General features: G+C 46.3%; 1 protein-coding gene across 2 annotated transcripts in view; it reads right to left on the reverse strand.

Moving 5' to 3' along the window:
- The window catches only part of LOC138567554 (zinc finger protein 84-like), a 440,340-nt gene that overhangs the window by 385,227 nt on the left and 31,591 nt on the right, over positions 1-23,522 (reverse strand). The window contains exon 1 of one of the 2 annotated variants that reach the window (XM_069645889.1): positions 14,877-14,999. The exons of the other annotated variant lie outside the window; for it this stretch is intronic. Within the exon in view, the coding sequence (XP_069501990.1) occupies positions 14,877-14,948 (72 nt within the window). The 5' untranslated portion in view covers positions 14,949-14,999. Of the gene's footprint in view, positions 1-14,876; positions 15,000-23,522 lie in introns of those variants that run through there. 2 annotated transcript variants of the gene reach the window in all.

Here is a 23,522-nt window from a genome sequence, read left to right on the forward strand (position 1 = left end):
AAAAGGTACTAGATAGAATTGTGGGAGTTGAAGCCAAAGGGTGGGCAGAGATACAAAGTATAATAGTCCACCATTGTAAAAGAATCTAGCAGGAGGACCTGGAGAGCGCCCAGAAGTGGCAAATGGTGGGGCAAAACTAGTGGAAAATAAACTAAATAAGGTTGTTGTCCAAGCACAGGTGAAGACACCGGCTCAGGGGGAAAGGACAGGAGATACATTGTGAATGCCACAATTGCGGCACTATGGGCCTAATAAGGACATGGACAATGGGGTGGGGAAGGGACAGTACCCCAACCCACAATGGCAGTATGAAGGAGCACCAAGGGGAAGAGTGGCGAGGAGCAAGAGCAGGTAGCTTTGGGGGAGTGTGGGGGATAGGGCCCGGAGAGGAGGATTGGAAACATCACAGTGCTGGTATTGCTGGAGGCATTTTGCATGGGAATGTAGGAACAGGCCTGGGATGGGATTTAATTATGGACCATCCCCTCCAGGGCAGGGATTCCAAGGGCCTCAAGGAATGAGACACCCACAATTTGGGTAAGGAGGGGAAGGGTCAAAATCAGTTCCCTTATGGGGCTGACAGGCAAGGGCAACAACCGCAGCAGGGTGAGGGAACACAGTTTAACAGGATGGCAGGGGCAACAGGCGCCATGTTCCAAGGAGTTACAATGGCGGGGGCGGCCCTTTTTCATTCACTGGGACAAATACATATTCTGATTGGCGCAGCCCACAGAGAGCACTTGCGTGTCCAATACTATTGACAACCGCAGACCCTGAAGAGGAGCCCTTAGTACAGGCGGAAATACGAAACCAGCAATTTATATTTATGGTAGATTCAGGTGCAACTAAAGCATGCATTATGGAGAACTTTCCATTAACAGGTAAAACTCTTGAGACGCAGGGATTCTCCAGGCTATTTGTATGGGTGCATACACTGAGGAGCTGGATATGAAAGTGGGAGGAAAGGTAGTATAAGCACCCTTGTTATATTCAGAAAGTTCCCCTGTTAACTTGTTGGGTAGGGATCTACTCAGTAAACTAAATGTAACTATCATTCACAGATCAAGGGGTAGTGTGTTCCACTCCGGGGATGTGTGTAGCTCTAGCAATGGTGATAATGAATGCAATGGCAAGGGAGTCAGTAGTCCGTGTAGTTCCTGTGGTCCCAGACATATTGGTCTATGGCATCAAGGTACTAGCAAAAGCAGTGCTTCAAATTGTGAAAAATGTTAGCGAGTGCCCACAGATTTTATTTTCCGACCCATGGTGCCACCCGGGTTGGTGGCGGGGACAATGTGGTCAGTAGATTTGCAAGGACTAATAGTGTCAGACAAAACAGTAGTCCTGATTAGAACAGATCAGGATGGGTACATGTGGCGCATGGTACTATGTGTAGACCTGACAGTACAATTGAAGGAAATTACTAATGAGGAGTTATTTGAGGACAGTGAGCAAAACGGGGAGAATTTGGGAAATCTGCATCCCCTGTGATATCATGATGCAGCACAGGAAGGTACAGTGCCCACTGATGGCAGTGGTGACCCAGTCTTTATTATTTCAGGAGGAGATGCGATATGTGCCAACAATTATTGACTGTTAATCCACATGTTGGATTACTGAGAGATGTGACCCCCCAGTACAGATTATGTTGAAGTCAGGAGCAGTACTCCCGAGGGTGTGGCAGTACCTGTTGTCAAGGGAAGCGGAGGAACGGATAAAAGGCACTATTCAGACTATTCGAGCAAGGGATCATCGTGCCATCCACATCCCTGTGTAATACAGCCATATACCCAGTCAAGAGACAGACAGGAGGTAGTTGGAGGATGAACCAGGATCCAAGTCTTCTTAATGACGCGGTGCAGAAGGAGTTTCCAGTAGTTCCGAATCCTGCGACGATCCCATGTAGCATTACCAAGAGAGCAACGTAATTCACAGTGGTGGATCTGAAGAATGCGTGCTTCTCAATCCCACTCAACCCCGATTCATGGTATCTCACTGCGTTTACGCATGGTCAACGGCACTTCGAGCACACGCGATTGCCTCAAGGGCACTGCGAAAGTCCAAGTATTTTCAATAGTGCGCTACATGCAGACTTGGGAAATATTCAGGTGCCTAGCACGATCATCCAGTATGTGGATGATCTGCTGGTATGTAGTGAAAATGAACAGCAGTGCAGTAGGGATTCTATTGCATTATTGCAATTGCTGGCACAAGGCAGATAAAAAGCTACAATGCTGCCAACAGTAGGTACTATATTTGGGGCAAATTATCTCTGCAAACAGGAAAGAAAATACTACCAGATAGGGCGGCGGCAGTACTGTCCAGCAAATGCAGCAGTTTTTGGGCGTATGTAATTATTGTAAGGCATGGATCCTGGACTACGCAGCCTACAAAAGGCTGCTGTTAAAGTACCACAGAAGGACGGAAGACAAACGGTAAATCAGCACGACCCCTGTTTTAGCAACTCCAGATTATACACAGGAGTTTTATTTATTTTCCTACTCTGATGGACGGCTCAGGACTGCAGCATGGACTCAAAAGAGCACAATGGGCCACAAGCCATTGGCTTATTGTAGTGTGGTGCATGACTCAATCATGCAGGGACAGTTTGCGCGTCAATAAGCACTTGCAGCAGCTGCATTTGCAAAAGAGAAGTTCCTCGATTGTCATGGGGTGCTCGGTTACCTTGTTTGTGGAACATTCACCATTTTGGAAAGGTCTAAATCGACGAGTCAGATCTCTGCATTTGAGATTAGAATATCCAAACCTCATTCATATAGTAAGGTATAGGACAGTGAATCCGTCACATTTTTGACAGAGGCACCCACAGATGACCTGAAAACGCATGAGTGTGCTACATACGAGGGCCAGGAGGGTGCAACAACAGAAGGAGATGTACTATATGTTGATGAGTCATCAACAATTGACCAGGAGACGGGATGGAAGCACACTGGGTCAGCAGTAGTGCGTGGTAAATGGGGTGGGGTGCATGAAGTTCCGATCATGAAAAGATTCCCTATGCATTATTCAGCTCAGGCAACGGAACCGGTCACTCATCGAGGCACCGAGAGCCTCTCAAGGGCGGTGTGTCGCCATCCACTCAGACTCGGCATATGTCACGACAACAGTGCATGGGGGTCTGACTCAGTGGAAGAAGAGAGGATTTCGGAGGGCAGATAGCTCTTCCGGTGTGTGTGTCTCCCTCTCTCTCCTCTCTCTCCTCTCTCTCCTACCCCCCTCCCACTCCCCTGCGGTTCCCGAGGGCGTTCAACCTACCAGCGCTTTGAGGTCATACCAATGATACATAAGGCACTATATAAATGCCAGGTAACATAACAGATAGGTACCTTATTGTGGTTGTTTTCCCCTTCTCAAGGTGGGTGGAAGCAGGGCCATGTGCACACCCAGATGCGAAGTTTGCAGCAAGGTTCCTGGTCAGAGGTTGTTTTTTCCCACGGTGGGGCACCTGCGAAGTATTGAGATCGTATAATGGCACAAATTTCTTTAATGACCTATTTCAGCATGTCGCGGCACTATTGGGCATAACACACTGAAGGTGCTCAATTTACCACCCTCAGGCTAATGGCGTTGTGGAGAGGATCAATGGGCTGTTAAGCAGTTAAAATTGTGTACCACGTTGCAGAAAAACTGGGTACACCATTTGCCCTAGGCCGTCTTCAGTTTACACATGCAGCCTACAAAGGACCACCATTTGTCACCTCACTAAACAGTCCCAGGCAGGCGCATGCCCATACTAGGGGTGTCACGGTATAGATTGATGGTTTGATAATCTCCATGTTAAAGGGCGGTATATTGTGGTTATCACGATAAAGCATGCGCGTGCAGTACCGTCAACCTGGTTATACTCCTACGTCCCGTCCCCTTTCCTCCATACATATGGGAGATTCCCAAGCACTCATTACAGGAACTATGGGTGGATGGAAAAACCCCTTTGACCAAACTGAGCATCAGATCTTGAGCTCAGGTCTAGACAAAAATGCTTACAAAAGCAGATGGGGAGGCCCAAGTAGCCGCCTTTGCGATGGTCTCCCAGGGGACATATTTCTGAAAGGCAACCACGGCTGCCTTGCCCCGCACCAGGTGTGCATGAATACCTTTAGGAGGCTTCAGCCCTCGGACGGTGTAAGACTCTGTAATGCAGGCAGCGATCCATCGAGAAATAGTCGCCTTAGAGGTCTGCTTTTCTTGTGGGTTACCAAAGGTCTCAATCAGTTGAGAAGAACTCCTAAACTCGGATGTTCTGTCCAGATAGAACTTAAGAGCCCTTCTAACATCGAGGCAATGAAGAACCCTTTCTGCCTCCGAGGCAGGGTTCGGAAAAAAGACCGGCAGGGAGATTCACTGGTTCAGATGGAACTCCGACACCACCTTCGGCAGGAAAGTAGAATTTGTCCGTAGGACCACCTTATCCTTGTGAAAGACCAAAAAGGAATGCTCCACCGACAAAGCCTGGAGCTCACTCACACGCCTTGATGAAGTAATGGCGACCAAAAAGGACACCTTCCACGTCAGACGCTTGAGGTTCACCGTGGCCATTGGTTCAAAAGGTTTATGGCACAGCGCAGTCAGGACCACATTTAGATAAAGGTGCGTCAAGCCTGCAAAACGCCTCTTAACCACTGGGTTGGACAGAGTAAGAGCATTGGTCCGTAGATAGGTAAGCAGAAACCGCTGAAAGAGATGTTCTGCATGACAGAACGTGAACGCCCGACTCTGCTAAGTAGGATACAAAGGACAGTACCATGTCAATTGTACCCCCCCCCCCTGGGTCCAACTGCTTGTTTAAACACCAATGACAGAACCTGAGCCATTTGCTTCTGTACTGGGACCTAGTCGAGGATTTTCTGGCTGCCTGGATAATACGCATGTTATCCGCAGACAAGTTAAGATACTCTAAAGACTTGAGCTCAGGCACCATGCCGCCAAGCTGAGCGATTGTGGGGAGGGGTGCCACAGCTGCTGTTTCCCCTGGTGAAGAAGATCAGGGGTCACCGGTAACCTGATCGGTGGTCACACAGACAGGTGTTGAAGTTCTGAGAACCAAAACCTGGCCGGCCACCACGGGGCTATGAGTAGAAGAGAACAGTTCATCGAGTTCTTCAATTTGCAAATCGTCCGGTGAACTAGAGGCAGAGGCGGGAAAGCATTAGCCTTCATGTTGTGCCATGGAATCTCAAGAGCATCTCCCAGAGAGGAGGCTCCCTGCCCGCTTCTGGAGGCATACAGAGGAAGCTTCTTGTTTGCTGTCGTAGCAAAGAGATCCACTTCCGGTGTGCCCCAACGCAGGAAAATCCATGAGAGGACCTCTGCCTTCAACTCCCACTCGTAGCTGACCATCGTCCGCCGGTTGAGGGAATCTGCCGTGACATTCAGCTGCCCCGGGATGTGTACTGCAAGTAGCCAGACACCATGAAGAACCGCCCACTCCCAAATCTGGATGGACAGGTCCACAGGGAGGGGGTGCGGGGGGAGACTTGGTTCCCCCTTGCTTGTTGATGTAATACATCGACACCACATTGTCTGTGTGGATACAGACCACTTTGTTGGCAATGATCGGTCTGAACTCCTTGAGCGCTAGGAAAATCGCCATAAGCTCCAGATGATTTATGTGAAGGAGCTTGTCCTGAGGCGACCAAAGAGCTGAGACCTGAAGAAGGTCCAACGTTGCACCCCACCCCAGAAGGGAGGAGTCCGTCGTGACCGTTACCATCGGTTGGGTCCTGAAACCCTGCCCCAATGACAGTTTGGTGTTGCTTTTATCTGTGTAACATTAACCACTGAACTCAGAGCCTCCAGAGAAGCAGCACGTGTTGTGCGTTTTCATTTTTATTGAAGGGTCACTAATCCGGTCCCATGTCTATGCCTTGACGGGGCCGTGTGCAGTCAGCAGACTAGCAGAGACACTGGTTAGAGAAAGTGAGGGCTCTAACCTGTAAAGCTTCAGAGCATTCCGGCTTCTCTTCCGCCTTCAGAAAAACCTGCTGGCCCCATCTAAAATAATTGAAGAACTGCAGTAAATGGTTGAGAATCAAGACCATGCTGCTGCCCAGGCCACCAGTCTGTGTGCTCACTACTGCTCGGGAGTACTCCCCGGCTCTGTCACATGGACACAGGCACACGCAGTGCACCACATAGAAAGAATAACACATTTAAGTCGCACTAACCCCAACCCACACGGTGACGGTGCTAGATTTCACCAAAGGGGGGAAGCGGGACAGAATAGACAGAGGGAAAGAAGGTGATGAAACAAAGTGAGGGAAGAAGAGGATAGCGGTCCTGATGTGGGGGCTGCTCATTCACCTATTTAAAATGCTTGGCATAGGCACAGCACACAAGTGTGACAGGCAGCAGGGTTTTATATGGAGCCCGAATGGAGCGCTGTTCAACTGTCGACAATGAGGCGACACCTGCATCAGGATTGTGGAATGTTCCAGCCTGGGCAAACTCCACCTCCTCTCCAGTCCCAGGCATGCTGAAGCAGCCCAGCCCAGCATGGGCCCAGTCAAACTCCACCTCGTACGTGCTCTCTGAAGCAGCCCGGCCCAGGCAAACTCCACCTCCTCCACTCCCAAGCACCAGGCTCACTAGAAGCCAGCCTAGCCTGCAATTTCCATTTGGATTCATTGAAGTGCACTGCACAGTGCACACACAGAACATGTGCAAAAACATCATTTCAACCGGTGTACCGTTAGGAACAAAAACAGTTATTCAAGCAAAATGAAACGGACCACAGTTTTTGTACCGGTATACCACAACCCTACCCCATATCCCCTATGAGGAAAGCGTCAGGTGCACATCAAGCAGTGGCGGTACTAGGAGAGGAATTTAGGGAATATTTGACGGCAACAACACGTGCTATCAAATATATCTCCCAGCAGATTGCGCCACCCAGGAGCGAAGGACAGGACACACCGGAAGAGACAGCAACTGCAAACATATCTGCCACAACTGGACCATTACCACCTGGGGAGCTGATCTAGTGTAAAATGTTATGCGTCGATGGAACAGTACCACGTTTCAAGGTCCATATGAGGTGGTGTTCTGTACGCCTCTCGCCATCCGCGTGAAGGAGTTACGCTATTGGGTGCATCTCTCAGATGTCCGAAGAGCACCTGAGACAAGTGCACTACAAAGCTCAATTGACAGATGGGCATAACTGATGATGAAGCAGTTTAGTTAAGGATCCATGCCAGGGTGGTGTGCAGCAGCACACTCCCGATTTTTATTTTTTTATCGTTCGCTCTCTCGTTCTCCCTCCCGCTCCCTCATTTACCTCATTCTAGGAATTCTGCATTATGCTTTCTTGGTAGACTGATGGTTATTTTGTTTTGTGCGACACTGGTCGTCGTTGTCGGAGTGTATGAAGGGAAATCAGTAAAATGGGGTGGGCATATAAAGGTGGGATGGGCAGTTACACATGAAGGAAAATAATGTTAGTAGATTTATGAGCAATGGTATGAATAGGTCTATGATAAATAAGAATCAAGCAATGTCTCACTTTTTGCCAGGCACCCCCACATTTTTTCCTTAGACGGATAAGCAGGGAAGTACAAATGATTTATATAAGGGGCTGGGTCTTGATGCCATTTCTGTTTCTGACATTCAGCATTCAGTCGTCTAATAGCTGGTACTCTGATATGCATAATGTGGGAAAGAATGTGATGAATGAAAGCCATCACGTGTGTGCACTCATCCCGCATGCACCAGTGGCTCCCAAGGTTTTAGTTCCACGGCCAGTCCGAATTATAGAGGCACAATGCCTGGTACATCTTGCACTATGAAGGATAAAGGATACATTCCAGGCACATAGCGTGCAGCTGAAGAGCATCGATCTAGACCCATCGCTATGCAATGGCAGTACGAAATACAGCAAGTGTCTACAAGCACCATATTTTTCCTAGGGAGGTCACTCGCATGTCTACAACAAATGGCAGGGTACCATAGTGACGTGCCCGGCAGATGGACTGAGAGTACAGCAGCAAAAAAAAATAGCCCACGTAAAGACTCTGTACACAGATATGGTCCCAATACCTCACAAGGCTGACATGGATTGCAACAATGGAGAAGCCATTGCACATAAATACAGACATGGACTATGAGCTTTGTTTTATCAATGAAGGAACAGTACCTGTTGGCGCAAACACACAGTGCAACCATACTCTTGTGACCCCGGATACGACAAAAGGTACAGCAGCGGTGATGGATTACTACTGGGTTTGTGGCCGACAAGCCTACTTGCATCTCCCATCATCCTTGAGGGGCAAGTGGTCACTGGCCACCTTGCACTCAGTACTACCTGAAGGGAACAAGACTCCCAGTCGAGGTTCCAACAGCCACTCCAGCACCTAAAGAAGCAGAGAGACTTGCAGATCACACAAAAATTGTGTATGCTGCCAGAAAAAGAACGATTGCAACAGCTGAAAAGAAGGAAGAGATCAAACTATCTCAAAAGAATCTTCCACATTACTCAGAGGGATACCCAACGAGAATCAACTTTTTAGCTCAGAAGAGACTTTCTTTTCATCTTTTTTGGCTCCTGGGGTACAAGCAGCTGCTAACGCCAAGTTGGTTTCAGATCATCCGATGGGAGCTAGCCCAGGTTTCCAATGATACAGAGAATGGATTCAACGCCATCAAAGTACAGCTCTGTGCGTTGAGACTCATGACTATGCAGAACCGTTATATACTGGATCTGTTAACAGCCATAGAATGAGTGTGTAAAATGTTGGGAAGCAGCTGCTACACTTCTGCACCCCCGGAGGATGCGGAAAATGGATCACTATCCCACATTATTGAGGCGGTGCACAATCTAGGTGTTCAAATGTAGAAAGAAGGTGGAGTTCAGAACACGGATTGGCCATTGATTGGGTCCCATCATGGCTGTGGGCAGCAGTAAAAATACTGGCGCCCGTTATCGTGTTCTTGGTTCTCTTCTATACGTGCCAGTTGGGTCTCTGATTTTGTGTCAATTTAGTACCTAATAGTGCAAAAATGAGGGTTTCAATTAGGGGTTCTAATGAACCTTGCCATACATAAACAGTGAAACTCAAACTGATACTCTTGGGGTTGTAGATATATCGGGTGGGGAGGCGTTTGTTACTGTAGAAGTAACAAAAGGGGTGAATGTTGGGTAGGAACCATTGTCCTGCCAACATACCCCTGTACTCTCACACCTCCCCCCGCCCCCAGTGCTTTAGAGATAGGCAATACCTGTTTAAGGCACTATAATGGACTAGGGGAAGGATGGGCACTGGGAAGGCTCTCTCATGCAAACATAATCACATACACTGAAGAAGGTAGTTATTGTCTAAATATAAAAGGCGCAATTAACTATTAGCTGGAGAGATTTGTAATTTCAGATCCCAGACATTTTAAAAGCTTAACTAGTGCTGTAAACGAGTCAAACCCCCTCCTTCTCCGAGGGAATGTGGCCTGTCGGATTCAAAATAGACCACAGGCTTAGTGTGTGGTGTTCTTCACTATGGCCAATGCAAACTGACTCACCAGGTGTCCACTGTCCGTCAATGGTCCATGTGGGTTAAAAATAGAAATGGCATGTTCTGTGCAGCAAAATGCACAATCGGGTCAATTATAAGATTAAAGTGTAGAGGAAACTACAGGACCCAGATAAACGTGAGCAGGGTGAGTGGAATATGGAGAGAATGACTGGAAAATGTTTGAACATGAATAACAATGTTTAGTTTGCTTTGTGCTAGGCTTCAAGGTTTGTAAAAGTCTGCGGAGCTGCAGTGTGTTTTTGCATAGTTAGCAAAATGTAGAACAGCATGCCCTGACAAAACTGCTGACAACGAAGAAAGAAGGCTTTGGAGCATCCCTATTATGGAAGGAGGAATGATTTGGCCGAAGTCATGATCCAGCTAGAAGTGGCATCACCATGGCAAGGCAGGCTTATATAAACCCCTGCTTGAGACCACTTTGGCAGGAAGGAACGGGGAAGACTGTTTAGGAAGCAGAGTCCTTTGCTACCATCCTCATTTGTAAAGATCAAACTAGTTATCCTTACAAGATCACCTTTTGACTATTTCCCTAATGCCGTAAATGAAAAAAAAAAATATGAAAAAAAAAACAAAAAAACAAATTTGGGGTCAACAGGGATGCTTCGTACCACCAAGTCACATGCCAAGGCATGTATCGCAAGCATTGCCCTCATTGAGCACGTCAGGTGTTGCGCAGATGATACCGCCGTCTAAGAATTAGATAGTCATGTTGAGCTTGCTTACCAGATCCTGCTGAGCAAGTTGACAGGAGAGATCTCAGAACACAAGAGGGGAGCCTTATGACCCCCCCACCTTTAGATCTAAATCTTTGGTGTATGGAACAGTTAAAACGGCGCCAGAGAATCCCTGCGTGTCGAGAGTTTTGCCTGATAACGGGAAGTCACCTTCGCTAATGTTCGTGAGGGCTCGGGAGGATAGGTCAAGGGCAACACGCTCGCCTTGGAAGCAAGAAGATGCGTAGCAACCCAGGTTCGATCCCCAGGTTCATGCTTAGAAACCTCTGGGTATTAAGAGCGTTATAAATAACCAATTCCAACAACAATGTGCGAATTCTCGGCTCCCGAATCCACCATAAAGATGAATGGTTTGTTCCCTATCTGCCCCCACCAAGGGTTCCTCTTCTGGATTCAGGGTCATTGACAGGGCTGGACACGCAAGTGCTCTCTGTGGGCTGCTCTAGTCAGGGTAGGAGTCTGTCCTAGCGAACAAAAAAAGGGTCCCCCCTCCCACCACCACAGCAGCACCTTGAAACAGGGCCACTGTGCCATTAGATGCGCCACAAAAGGCGTTCATGTTCCCCGCCTGCTGCATGTTGGGGCGAGGCTGATACAGCTGTACTGCTTGTTGAGGTGCTGTGGCGGTGGGGGGCCGGGTATTTGTGAGAGTAGCTGTGTGTAGGCTTGATGGATCTCATATGGTATAGAGGACATTCTGGGGGGCGGTCGGTAGGGTGGGTGTTTTGTTGACTGTAGTTGTACCCCATACCCAGTCTACGCACATTTTCTGGAAAAATGTTGCCACTTCCTGCAGGTCCAACCCTTGCCCTGTTCCTCCTCCTCTGGCCCCCATGCCCCCCACACCCAAACCTCCCTCCTCTCAGTCTCCAAAACCCACCTCATCCTCTATGTTGTCCTCCTCGTCACTGTGTACCATTGGATTGCGGGTTTCCGCGCCACTGTTCTTGCACTCCTTCAGCCCACACTGCAGCTATTCTGGCATTTGTATCATTAGGTGCGTACCCTCCCTCTTCCGTCTGTCGGCGTTGGCCCCACGCCACCACGGTACTTTGGCCAACTTATTTTGTACCAGTTTCCCTTCCTCTGAATCGTTTCTTTCTCGCACCCTTATTCCTTCTACAATGGTGAACTATGATACCTTAGATTTCTGGCCACACTTTTGGTTCGATCCCTGCTATTGTATCAAGCGTTTTCTGCTTCCTTGCGTAGGCCCAGTTTCATTATAAATTCGAAAAAGGGGGTTGGATTGGTGCCAGGCATTACCCGTTTCCGCATCATCCCCCATTGTACATTGCATGATGGACTGTAAATCTTATTGTCTGGGAGCTCTTGCTGCATCACATCCCATACCCTGGCTCTGATCTTTTTGAACGAGCTCCATCATGGGCGTCGTTACTCAGTGTTACTCCCGGCTACCCCGCCTTCACCTACACATCTACTGCTTGGTCCCCAACTGCGGCCACCAATAAGCTAAAGTCTCCTATTGCTATATTACTAAGGGCACCTCGCTGTGTTCTTTTCAAAAGCATATATCCACTTCCCCACACCAGCCGGGAGTGCTTTAAGGAGGTTATTCTGCTCCATCTGTGGCCATGGTAATTACTCTGGCTAACTCTGTTCGTGTTGATGCCAGTTCTAATTCTAGGTCTCTTGCGATCACCCCAGTGTGAGGTTACCTCTGGAGGAGAAACATAAGGTGGAGGTGGGGCTGTAGCTGGTGTTGCTAGTCGTGCCTGCCGATACATATGTTGGGTTTGCGTACCCCTCCACAGGACAGGTTGCTAGTGGGTATACTCCCTTTCCCCAGCCGAGTTCTTTCCGTCTTTTCTTGGGTCTGTATCCTTACTACCGTCATGTGTTGCCCCTTCCCCATTGTGATCCTCTGGATCCTCAAATATTTTCTAGAGGTTCAATACATCCCTTCTATTCTGCAGTGGTCATACCTTTTACTTCGCCGTCATAAAGGTAAAGGGGTAACCCCCATCACCTAGTCTCGGTCACATGCGCTGTATGGGAGTTTCTCCTCCCCCATAGTTGCGTCTTCCGCGTGTCTGGTAGTGGGGCTATGCCTATGCTGCTGCACCACAGGTATACAATAATCAAAAAAATAAAATTAAAAAAAGAAAAAAAAAAGTCCATAGGCGCCCCTCTGCGAGAAACCGAACACAGCCCATGGACCTGTTCTTTGCCATTACTGCTGGTGAGCTGGTTGGGGGTTAGAGGCCTGGCTGTGATAAATGGGCACTGCGAGGAGCCTGGTGCTGCCCCATGACCTTGCAGGGCGGATTCCTTCCTAAGTAATTGCAACAGTTAAGGGACAAGGGGGAAGTTTCTGTGAGAACTAATCGTGCAGGCTCATCCCTCCTCAGCGTCGTGGGCCTGTTCAGGTTTCTCCATCCAACTTATGTTTTACCGCACAGCCATTCAGCCTTCCGAGTGTCTACCATAACTACAAAATGGTGTCTCCAAATCTACATCTATAGTTCCTGCGATGCTGTACCCGTGCCCCCCACCCCTCGAACACACATTGCACAGCTACCTATGGGATTCGCCTCACTCTAAAGCACCTAGTGGGTGGGACAGACATTTACACCCAAACAACAGCCGGCTGCTCTGCACACTCAGTGGGAGGAGGAGTTTGTGTTCTAAAGCCACACCTCCAGCCGAGGCAACACATGCTGAGCTGAAATGGGGTAAAGACCTTCAATTGCAGATCTGCAGTAGTGAAGCAGCACAGCGTCTGCTGTAATCCCCTAACACTCCAATACTAGATGTTACACAAGTTGCTTCAACGGCATGTGGCTTCTTTAATTCACCAGTGAATGACTGTGCCTGTGCATTTGAAATGCTTTACAGCCACGAAATGCTTTACAGCCACTGACAACAGCCAAAACATTTTTCAATTTAAGACAATATGGTCCAATCGAAGCATGCAATAAGTAAGCCACATGCTAGTGACTATCTGATGAAAGCTGCCACTTTAGGAGGGTGTGCCTTGCTGTTCAGATGAGAAATGTATTAGCTCTGTGTGCAGGCTTCTCTGACCAGTTTTCACCTTGCCGAACTCTGGCTCTATTTTTGCATAAACAATGGCTGTCGGACGAGAATTGAAAAACAAAAACAAAAACGTACCTCTTTTTTTTACAGCAACAGGATCCATTAGCTCACTCTTAAAGAAGAAGTTGAAAAAAAGAGAAGAGCTTCCAATTAAGCATTGTGCTCAGAAGAAGCAAAGAACAAGCGCTCAACCAGAGGGTCATAGACCTTGCCATATGTGAACAACTGGAAGCTTGGATGGCATTTACAAGAGGAAGGGAACCAAGTTGCATCTTGTGGTTGCAGGTGAGTTTGTTTCTACCTTCTGGGGTCTTTGGCGGGTAGGGGGGTAAGGAAAAAAAGTTCTGAAACATCCAATGCACACCAGACAGAGAAGCATCCAGGAAACTGCTTGGAGGGCCTCCACAACCTCTCTCCATACGACTTGTGCTGTGCTAGTATTGGCTGCTTCAAACTTCCCACTCCACATCAAACTAATATTTACAAGAGGACAGTTACACCTTAGCAAAGAGGCAAACCTTACATATTGTCCCATTACGTATGATCCATTATGTTTAAATGTATACTGATTGTATTTACTAACATTCTCAAAAACTCAAGTTAATGTCACATATGCATGTTTGTAAGGCACTGGTTGGCCTGGGGAGCCAAAAGTATCTCCTGGTAGCTGTTGCTTTGCTTTCAAGCTAACCAGCCTCTCGTAGGCTAGAAGCAGGAGCTAAATTAGCTCTCAGCTTCCTGCAAATTCGAACCCTGTACTTGGACCAAGAGACAGGTTTGTATGGACAGTGGCAGACCTAGGAAGGTGGCCTGTCCCGGTAGCGCATTAATAAAAAACAAGAAATCTATTCTTAGGTTCGCTTTATAGAGCAAACAATGCTATCTTGCTTGCCTTGTTGTGTTAGTAGCTGAAAAGAAGACATGTTTTACAGCTATCCATACAGCGCAGGTGATCGGATAGACTAGCATGCGCTTGCTGTAACAGCACTCAACACAAACTGGAATGTGGCTACAAGCAACTGTTTTGCTAGGTGAAATTATTTCAGCATGGGCCTGGTCTGATCACTGGCTTTACTTAACCAGAAGTAAGGTGCGTCTCTGGGTTCCAAGACTGATTAACAATTTGTTTCAACAGGACATAAAGAACCGCTCCCTCCACAAGACAGTTAAAAAGGCTTCATATGGTTCTTGATTCTATTTGGCATGTGAAGGAGGCCTTATTCTTTTTACACCCCACGTTATCTTTGTTTGATTAAAATCTATTATTTATATAGCGCTGCTGCCCACAGGCATCAGGGCGTCTGTGGGCTGTGGCGCAGCCAAAACGGCGAAATCCCCAAAACAAAATATATACTTTTTTTAAATGTAGGATTACTTTGTTATGTAAGGCAGCACGGTTTTGTTTATGTTGCACTTGATTCTTCTCAGATAAAAAGATCTATGACCACTGGTCAGACTCATTCGAGCTTCAAATTTCAATGTTAGTTCTTTACATCCTGTCAATGGAAAATGTTCAATATATAATATAATATTTTTGTGTCACCTTTTTAAAATCATGTTGGTTGAGACATATTCCAATTGTCCAGGGTTCTTTTTTTAGTAGCACAACTGACATGAGAACCTGATAGTTCGGAGATACACGAGTCTTTCAAATTATCACCTGTGTCGGATTTCTCCTTTCATCAAAAGTCAGGGGTCCAATTTGTGGGCTCTTGCTTTCTGTTCGAAGATACCTTTATCACCGCATTTTCTTCTTTTACCATCAACCCAGCAACGTGAGATTGAGTCTTGGGCAAACAGGTGCAAGGTGGCAACAACCGATTTTCTTTTACCTTTGTGCCTTGCATAAATCATGCATTTTCTCCTGTGCAAACCAAAAGCACGTTGCCTTTTAGAAGCTGGCTCTGCAGGATGAATTTTCTGAGAACTGTCCGTGTCTAAATCCAGAGCCCTGGTGTCTTTGAATTCGCGATTGCAATCGTCCTCCCAATGCCCCCTTTCATCTTGTGGTGAGAAGCAGACGTGTCAGGAGGCAGCGATAGCAGCAGCAGCAGCTGCTGCTTTAGTCAGCTCTTTCAATGTGCTGCTTTGTACATTTTACTCCCAGAGCACCTCCCAGTTTCCAATCTCGGCTCTGTCTCCTAGGTAACCAGCCTCCAAGAACTCAAGCAAAGTTCAGAGAACAAAAAAAAAAAAATCACTGCGACACTGCTTTGTTTCTCAACCATGAAAGAATATTTCAGTGCTTAACAGTACAATCTTCCAGTGAGCATGGAGCAAAGCAATTAGTCCACCTGGGGCAAGAAAGTCCACGCGGATTTCTTTTACAAGAACATGTGAATCTATAAAAAGGTACAGGTTTATTTTTCGACAGGATTTGCCATCGCCTGATGCAAAACTCCATGCCAAAAAAGTTTGGCATGGAGTTTGTAAGAGTCTACACCAATACCAGACAAACTCGTTTTCCAGGATTTGTTTTATTTTTTTGCCAGATGTGACAGAACCCAAGATTAACTCGTAAAGATGTCAGGGAACAAAACATGTAAGTGCATTTTCGCAGCAACCCACTTCCCAGGGGCAATGGAAAAACTACCAGAGCAAAGGTACAACTATGCTGCCTAACGTGAAAATTACTGCCACATAAAGCCATGCTATAACAAAGATCCAGTATGCAATGCACTGGACCAATGACCCTTCAAGGTTACTTGCAAAAAAAGAAGACACATTGGTAATTGCTTGGCTCAGTAAAACGTCAGCCCAGTAGGACTATTCAAAAGCCTACTGCACAACCCTTGCACACCCGATTCTTCACAATGTAGAAATAGCCACTAACGGAAGACTAATTTACAACCTCCCTTTCAATGTAGCATGCTCAGGTGGGCGAGACAGGAAGGAAAGAAAAAGCAGAACCTACTAACATTTTTCACGTTATAAAATGTGCCCAAATCTTAATGTATTAGCTCGCAGATGGAACCGTGCAACACAACCTGTGAATTGGCTGACTTCTGGGCAAAAATCATATATATTTATAATTTCATGTACTGCTAATGATATGGACCATTTGTGCAAAACAAATGGGATTCATCTTTTGCACTTTGATAATAGAAAACATACATACCATGGTGTAGTATGCCCTTTGCATTAATGAACACTTTGCAACGTTTAAACACTTCAGTACAAATGGCAAACGCCAAGTGCACTTTATTAGGTCAGGGAAGCCTACGATGAGGTAAGAAAAATAATGGCGTCTGTCTAGTGGGAAAGGTGGGTGGAAGGGGATTGGGGTTTGGCAAGTGTAGGCAAGACCCCATCTAAAGCAAGGAGATTAACAAATACCTACCATTTCCTAGAGGTATAATCCAGCCCATCAGTGCGCTCAACAGAAAGGGGAAAAGATGAGAGTAATAAGGCTCAAGTGAAAAGAGCACTAGATGTACAAGCAGAGGGAATTGCAGTGGTTTCTTGAGGGCCATTCACCAAGTTAGCCAGGGACAATCAATTAAGGAATAGCCAACACTGGCTTATCCTCAAATAATCACTTCCTCCCCAAACTGAGGGGGTTCCCTTAGACCTTAGTAGCAGCATAAACAAGATTTAAGTAGCCATTCAAGAATCATATACCTAAAAATGATGCTTCTTACTTCAAACCGTCTTTGAAACAACGAAAGCAATGCGCCATCCCCATCGCTCCCTTCCCGAAACAAAACAGCATGCGTGCTTCAAGCATTCATCATGCACAGACGAGATCCACAGCCTTGGCAGTTAAGGAAAAACCAAGTCTGGGACCAAATCTATGTGTCCCAATCCAGACCTACAACCAGGGGACGGAACATCGCTGTGCACTCGCCATACAAAAAAAACTTGCATCTTCAATTCCAGATGCCATGCAATGCTCGTCACCCTGCAGGGAATCGGCCCCACAGGCATGGATTGCCAGGGGCAGCTCCTTTCAACTGGCACACGTTTTTACCTTCGTCAATCACAAAGAGTTACCTGCTGCATCAAACCTTGCCCTACACACTGCTCCTTGATAAAGCCATGGTAGGGCATATTTATATCCGAGTCAGCTGTTCCTGGAATCAAGCGTTTACATCTCCGAAGAAGCAGTAACTCGATTATACAGCCATCTTTATCGGTTTCTCAGCCACTCCTGTGAGCAATTGGTTTCATTATAGCACTAAACAATACTACCAAGTCTGTTTTAAGCGTTTGTGAGTTTGGTGAACAGGATCGGTTTTGCACAAGATCGATGTTTTGCTCGATTGGAAATAGGAGGATTAGAACCCAGATCAAGGTTGGGTCCAAAACAGAGACTTGGCCAAAAGCAAGAATTATCTTTTCATCCATCTGTTTGCTCATTACTTTGCCTTCAATTCTTAGCCCCTTCCTTGTTCCGTTCGAAGTAGTATTTTTCACAAGTCTATGGCAGACTACCACACACTTTTTCCTGCTTGCCCAGTGGACTAGAAGAGAAATAGGGTAATGGCAGTAGTCATGGTGGGAATACCGTTTTTAAGCTTAGGCAATTGAGAGCAAACCCTCTTGCTAAAGGATTACAGGCAGGAGCGAGAAGGGATGCGAGGAGTGACATATCAAAGCTTGTTGGTGACATTTGGGGTTCATGCCCACCCATTGACTGCTAATGACCACGCTTATCGATGTGGGTATACCTACCCACTCCAAAACTCACCCTTCTAGGAGGGATCTCTTTGAGCTAGCTCCATCAGGCAGCAACAACAAACTGTGTGGTTACAATGCTGCCACTTATCTTTAACGAGGGATTGAAATTAAGGTTGGATAAGCAAAAGTAAAATGCAACTCTTGGGTATCTAGCATGAACCAGTGACCAGGAACAACCACTGGGGAACTAAGAGCTAGTACATCACATTCCGCAAATCTAACTACCACAAAAGATGCAAACTTCATTTTGTCCATTTATTTATGACCCCTTATGCTATAAAAGTCTTCTAAATATGCCCCAATGTTTGTTCATAGATTGTCCCAAATGGACAGAGTTAAATTCAAATCGGTGCGTTTGTTCTGCAACAGTAGGCATGGGGAGCCAAAAGTAGCTCCTGGTCGCTGTTGGTTTCAAATTAACCAGGCTCGGAGTTTTGAGCAGTTTTTTTTTTATATGTAATGTTCTTATTTAAAGTGGTGTTCTTTTGATTTTGATTGTTTTTTCTGCATTTAAGGTTTTAATGTAAACCAATTGATGCTAAATAAAAAAATGTTAAAAAAATTAACCAGGCTCGTCTAGGAAACAAGCAGTAGCTAAATAGCCGAGTTCCTGTAAATTTCGAACCTTTCCTCACATCTGTTCCTTGCACTGAATTTGTTAAAGTTTAGGCTCTTGTATTGGCATCAGAAAATTAGCTAGTCAGTGACATATGCTTAAATTGTGACAGTTTACCAGCTATTGCCACCTTATAATAGCAAGGTAGTACCATTAACAGTTGTAATCACCACTTCAAAAGCCCTCTGCACCTTGAGCCTATTTCACTCATAGGAAAATATTTATAAGAAAGAAAAGTACATTTCAATCCTCAATGTTTGCGTTCTCAAAACATGGCATGCACTTTTACAGGAGCTTTTTTCAACTGATGGCATACCTTGTTTGAGATAACAAACAAGCCATATTCCAGCCCCATTATGGTCCTTCACTCTAGAAATTAACATTTCCTTTAATAGTTTACTGGCAGTAACAACGTGTTCTTGCACTTTGTCTTTTTAGCAAAGCACACTCAAACCAACGGTACAAAAACACAGATTAAAAAAGGACACCAAAATAAAAAGAGCACCCTTGCTGCATTCATGGCACAAACATACCAGTGTGATGAGCAACTAAAACGAGCAGACAACAGCAACAAGTGCTTAACGGCGTGATCGGGTTTACACCAGGAAAAACAAACAGTGACATAAGACTAGTTCCGAGCATCTAAATAAAATTGAACAGATAAACTAAAATACGGTATGTAGTGATTTTACTAAACATTTTTGCAGAAAGAAAATACAGAATTGTTTTAAATATATTTGGAGTAAGGGGTTAAAACGGGTGTGATTAAAAACGAAGGGAAACGGGGGGCTTGGGCAGACCCCAAAATAAAAAGTTAAATGTTTAGTTTAAAAAGTGTCATTTTTTAATTCGCTAAAAATCACATGTAACCAAAAATACTATCAGTTATGCTAGGAATGTGGGTGTACACAAAATGTAGTTGGGGAGAGGTGAATGACTTGATTGTTAAAGTGTGAGAAATGTTTCACCCTGAAAAGGCAATTAGCACGGAGATACGGTTGCATTTACAAACCCAGCACCATCACACCAGATTTGTCTGTTTCATTTATGCACTAATTGAGAGCACAGGGCAGAGCAAAGGTCAGGTAACTTGATAGAACGCAGAACACCTCGATTTGTATCTGCCTGGTTGAAATTACATTTAGGCTTTCAGAAAGCAACATGACAGTGCGATAATGAAAGGTTTCCTTTCTTTAACGTGTGTCTGTAGATACGTGGGGAGGACCATCATGCATGCATATTTATTTTACTATTGTTGGGGTCCTCTCAGCAACAAGAAAGGAAAGCTTAGTTGCCATTGGGAAGTATCCTTTGTAACAAATGCTTTAAGTGACCGCATGGTTGCATTACACAAATATTTGTCGATGTTCCTGTGTTGTGTTCCTTTATCATCAAAATGCAGATGTGTGGTGTGTTCGTTCATATTGGTGTGTAGAATACCTTCTTCAAATGTAATGCATTGTTTGAAGCCAGACATCTTTACTACAAAAGTATGGTTTTATTGCTAATGTGTTCTATTCATTTTCAGGTTTAATCTTGTTTTGGTTGCCTATCGCATACACTCGTGTAGGCAAATAATTCTTACAATTAACACTCCTATTATAAAAAGGGTATAAAACAAATGCGCATCAAAACCATATACGAGGCACAGAGGAGTATGGAATGTCTAGTGTAAACATCCACTAACCTTACTTGGAGCCAATGTGGTAAATGGTACCATAATTGGTTGGTGGCAGCAAGGCCCTTGCTTACACTTGAGTCATTGCCATCACACCAATCACAAAGTTCATAGCATCTTTCAATCTTCAAGATTACAATTCTAACATTCAAAAGCTGACACTCCAGCCAGTGCAAGCGTTGTACAAAACAAAAAAATGTAAAGGTTTAATTTGTAACTGTAATAGAAAGCACAACTTGCTCTGTCGATGACATGAGAAGGATTTAAGGCTGTCAGGCAAACATTTGACCGTGAGATGCAGAGAAAGCTCAGAGTTTTGGTGCACATCTGTTCCATTGGTGAGTGGGTGCAACTTCACTCTGCTTTATCTGTTAATTGTGAGAGAAACTTGCTTTTCCGTCACAATGTGGACTACTGACACATTAGAATCATTTCCATACACAATCAACGCGTCAGCTGGATGCTAGTTTTCTCCTTTGCAAGAGAGTAAAAAGTATGTAACGTTTACCTTGAAAAGGCATTTACTCTCAAAGTAAAATACTCCCACCTATAAATCGTATCTGGAGCACTGGCAGCAAGGACATGGACAGCAAACCCAGGATGTGGATGGCCTTGTCCTGGCCTTTTAGTGGTTAAAAGAGCATCCTTTTGTTACTATTCAGAGGTGAAATTTAGACTCTGCGAAAGAGGTAAACACATAAAAACCTGTTGAATGCACCTCCACAATGTGATGGTGCCAATTAAAACAAATTCAATATTTTTTCTCCATTATGCAAACCTGGCTCTTCTAGTCATGCCACAGAATACCAGGATTGCTGCTGCTAGGCCAATCAAATAGTTTCACAAAAGGACAGTTGAAAATGTGTTGAGCATAAAACATCTCAAAATAGTTTTGGTATGGGAATCCTTTAAGGCCTACATCAGAGGCATCGCCCTCTCCAAGGAAAATGGTATCCTTAAGACTATTCGGAGGGAGATTGCAGCTAGCGAAGCCAAATTATCGGCATTGGAGACCCAATACACGTTAGACCAAACCCCAGAAACCCTCGCGTTAATTGGCTCGGAGCTGGATACATTCCGCTCGCTCGCGGACCGTGAGCTGAAGTTTCTGGATAACCCTGGACTTGCTAGGAGATACGGGGAGGGCGAACGCCCAAGCCGCCTGCTGGCTAGACTCCTCCGCCGTGAGCTTGGTGCCCCACCCATTCCTGGAATCGAGAGACCTGATGGCTCCCTGGCCACCTTGCCTGGAGATGTTAATTCTGAATTCCTCTCCTTCTATCAATCTCTATATACTCAATCAGATAAAGCCACTGATGCAGAAATCGATGCCTACCTCGATAATCTTCCCCTCTCGGCTCTCTCTCCTGAGACCGCCGGAGCTCTTGAGAACCCAGTCACCCCTGAGGAGCTCTCGGAGGCTATAGACTCCCTTTCTTCAGGCAAATCCCCGGGATCAGACGGTATACCTGTGGAGTTCTATAAACACTTCAAGTCACTCCTACTCCCCCGTCTAGTTGCGCTATGGGACGAATCGGTGGAACTGGGCCAATTTCCCCCCTCGTTGCGCGAAGCCACCATAACAGTCCTACTAAAACCCAATAAACCTACTCAATGCGGTTCGTACCGTCCACTCTCCCTGATCAATTGCGATGCCAAGATCTACGCTAAAACACTTGCTCTTCGACTTGTCCCTTTCATGCCACATATTATACACCCAGATCAAGCTGGGTTCATCCCAGGCCGCTCCACATCCTTGAATTTGAGGCGGCTATTCAACATTATAAGTAGGGTGAGCCCGAATGTACATGCAGTGGCCGCAACACTTGACATGCAAAAGGCATTTGATTCGGTGTCGTGGAGATATCTCTGGCGGGTACTTGACAAATGTAAATTCGGTCCCACCTTTGTCTCCTGGGTCAGGCTACTTTACTCTAATCCTGTTGCCAGAGTCCGCACAGAGGACCGTTGCTCCCCTCTTTTCCATATAGCCAGGGGCACTAGACAGGGATGCCCCTTCTCCCCCTTAATATTCGCTGTAGCAATGGAGCCATTCGCGGACATGCTTCGCCAAAACCATGCACATAGGGGTCTGCGTACTTCTGGTATCTCGGACATAGTCTCCCTGTACGCTGACGATGCTCTTCTTTTCGTCCGTTCCCCCGAGACCAACCTGGCCCCAATATTGAAGGACATCGCCTTCTTCGGGCACATCTCCGGTCTCACGGTTAATTGCTCTAAATCAACTCTCTTCCCGCTTACTCCCAGCACACTTCCCCCCCCCCCCGGATACCATGGGGTTCGCTTGGGCCCAATTCAAAATTACCTACTTGGGTATAGTGGTGGCTCGTCACATCGAACGGGTCCGTGAGGAGAATTATCAGACATACCTCACAAACCTCACCACCAAACTACAGGGCTGGGCCAAGTTGCCGATTTCGCTGGCGGGCAGGATAGGGGTACTGAAGATGGTGGTACTCCCCCAACTCCTGTATAGATTTGCGAATGTACCGCTATGGCCGGGAACCGAATTCTTTCAATCATTGACACGTAGCCTCAACTCCTTCCTTTGGCACTCAGGCGCGGTCCGTCTAAAGCTCAAGACCCTTGCCACCCCCATGGAGGCTGGAGGATTTGGAGCTCCGGACTTCCTTAATTATTGGCTGGCGGCACAACTCCAACACACTGCACACTGGTTCAATGTAACGGATCCCCCCCCCACGTCAGACTGGAAAGGTTATCGATCAGTGACCGTGATATCCGATCTCTAGTGGTGTTGTCGGAATCGCTGGATCCCACGACCTGCACATCCCTAGCTTTACATAAATCTTGGCGAATACTGGGTATCATTCACCCCTTTCACGGCAACTTTCCAATTTGGAACTTCCTTCCAGAAGTCCCACATGTCCCACCCTCGGTGGTCCGCACATGGGCCGAGGCGGGATACGAACTACTATGTGACGTATTCAAACAGGGAAACTTTATAGAATGGCCCGACCTCCCGGCCTGCCTTAGGCGGAGACCCTCCGTTTGGCTCCAATACTCATCTCTCCGTGGAGTACTCAAGCGCAAATACATAGGTTTTCCGGCATTGCCACCTGATGAACCTGCAATTACCGAACTATCCTCGCCTTCTCCTATGAGGGGAAAAACCTCCAGGCTATACACCCTGCTCCAAACCAGATCACCCCCCGCATTCTCCAAACTGAGGCACT

Source organism: Ambystoma mexicanum, chromosome 2p, assembly GCF_040938575.1.
Source record: "Ambystoma mexicanum isolate Mex_15411 chromosome 2p, UKY_AmexF1_1, whole genome shotgun sequence".
NCBI lineage: Eukaryota > Metazoa > Chordata > Amphibia > Caudata > Ambystomatidae > Ambystoma > Ambystoma mexicanum.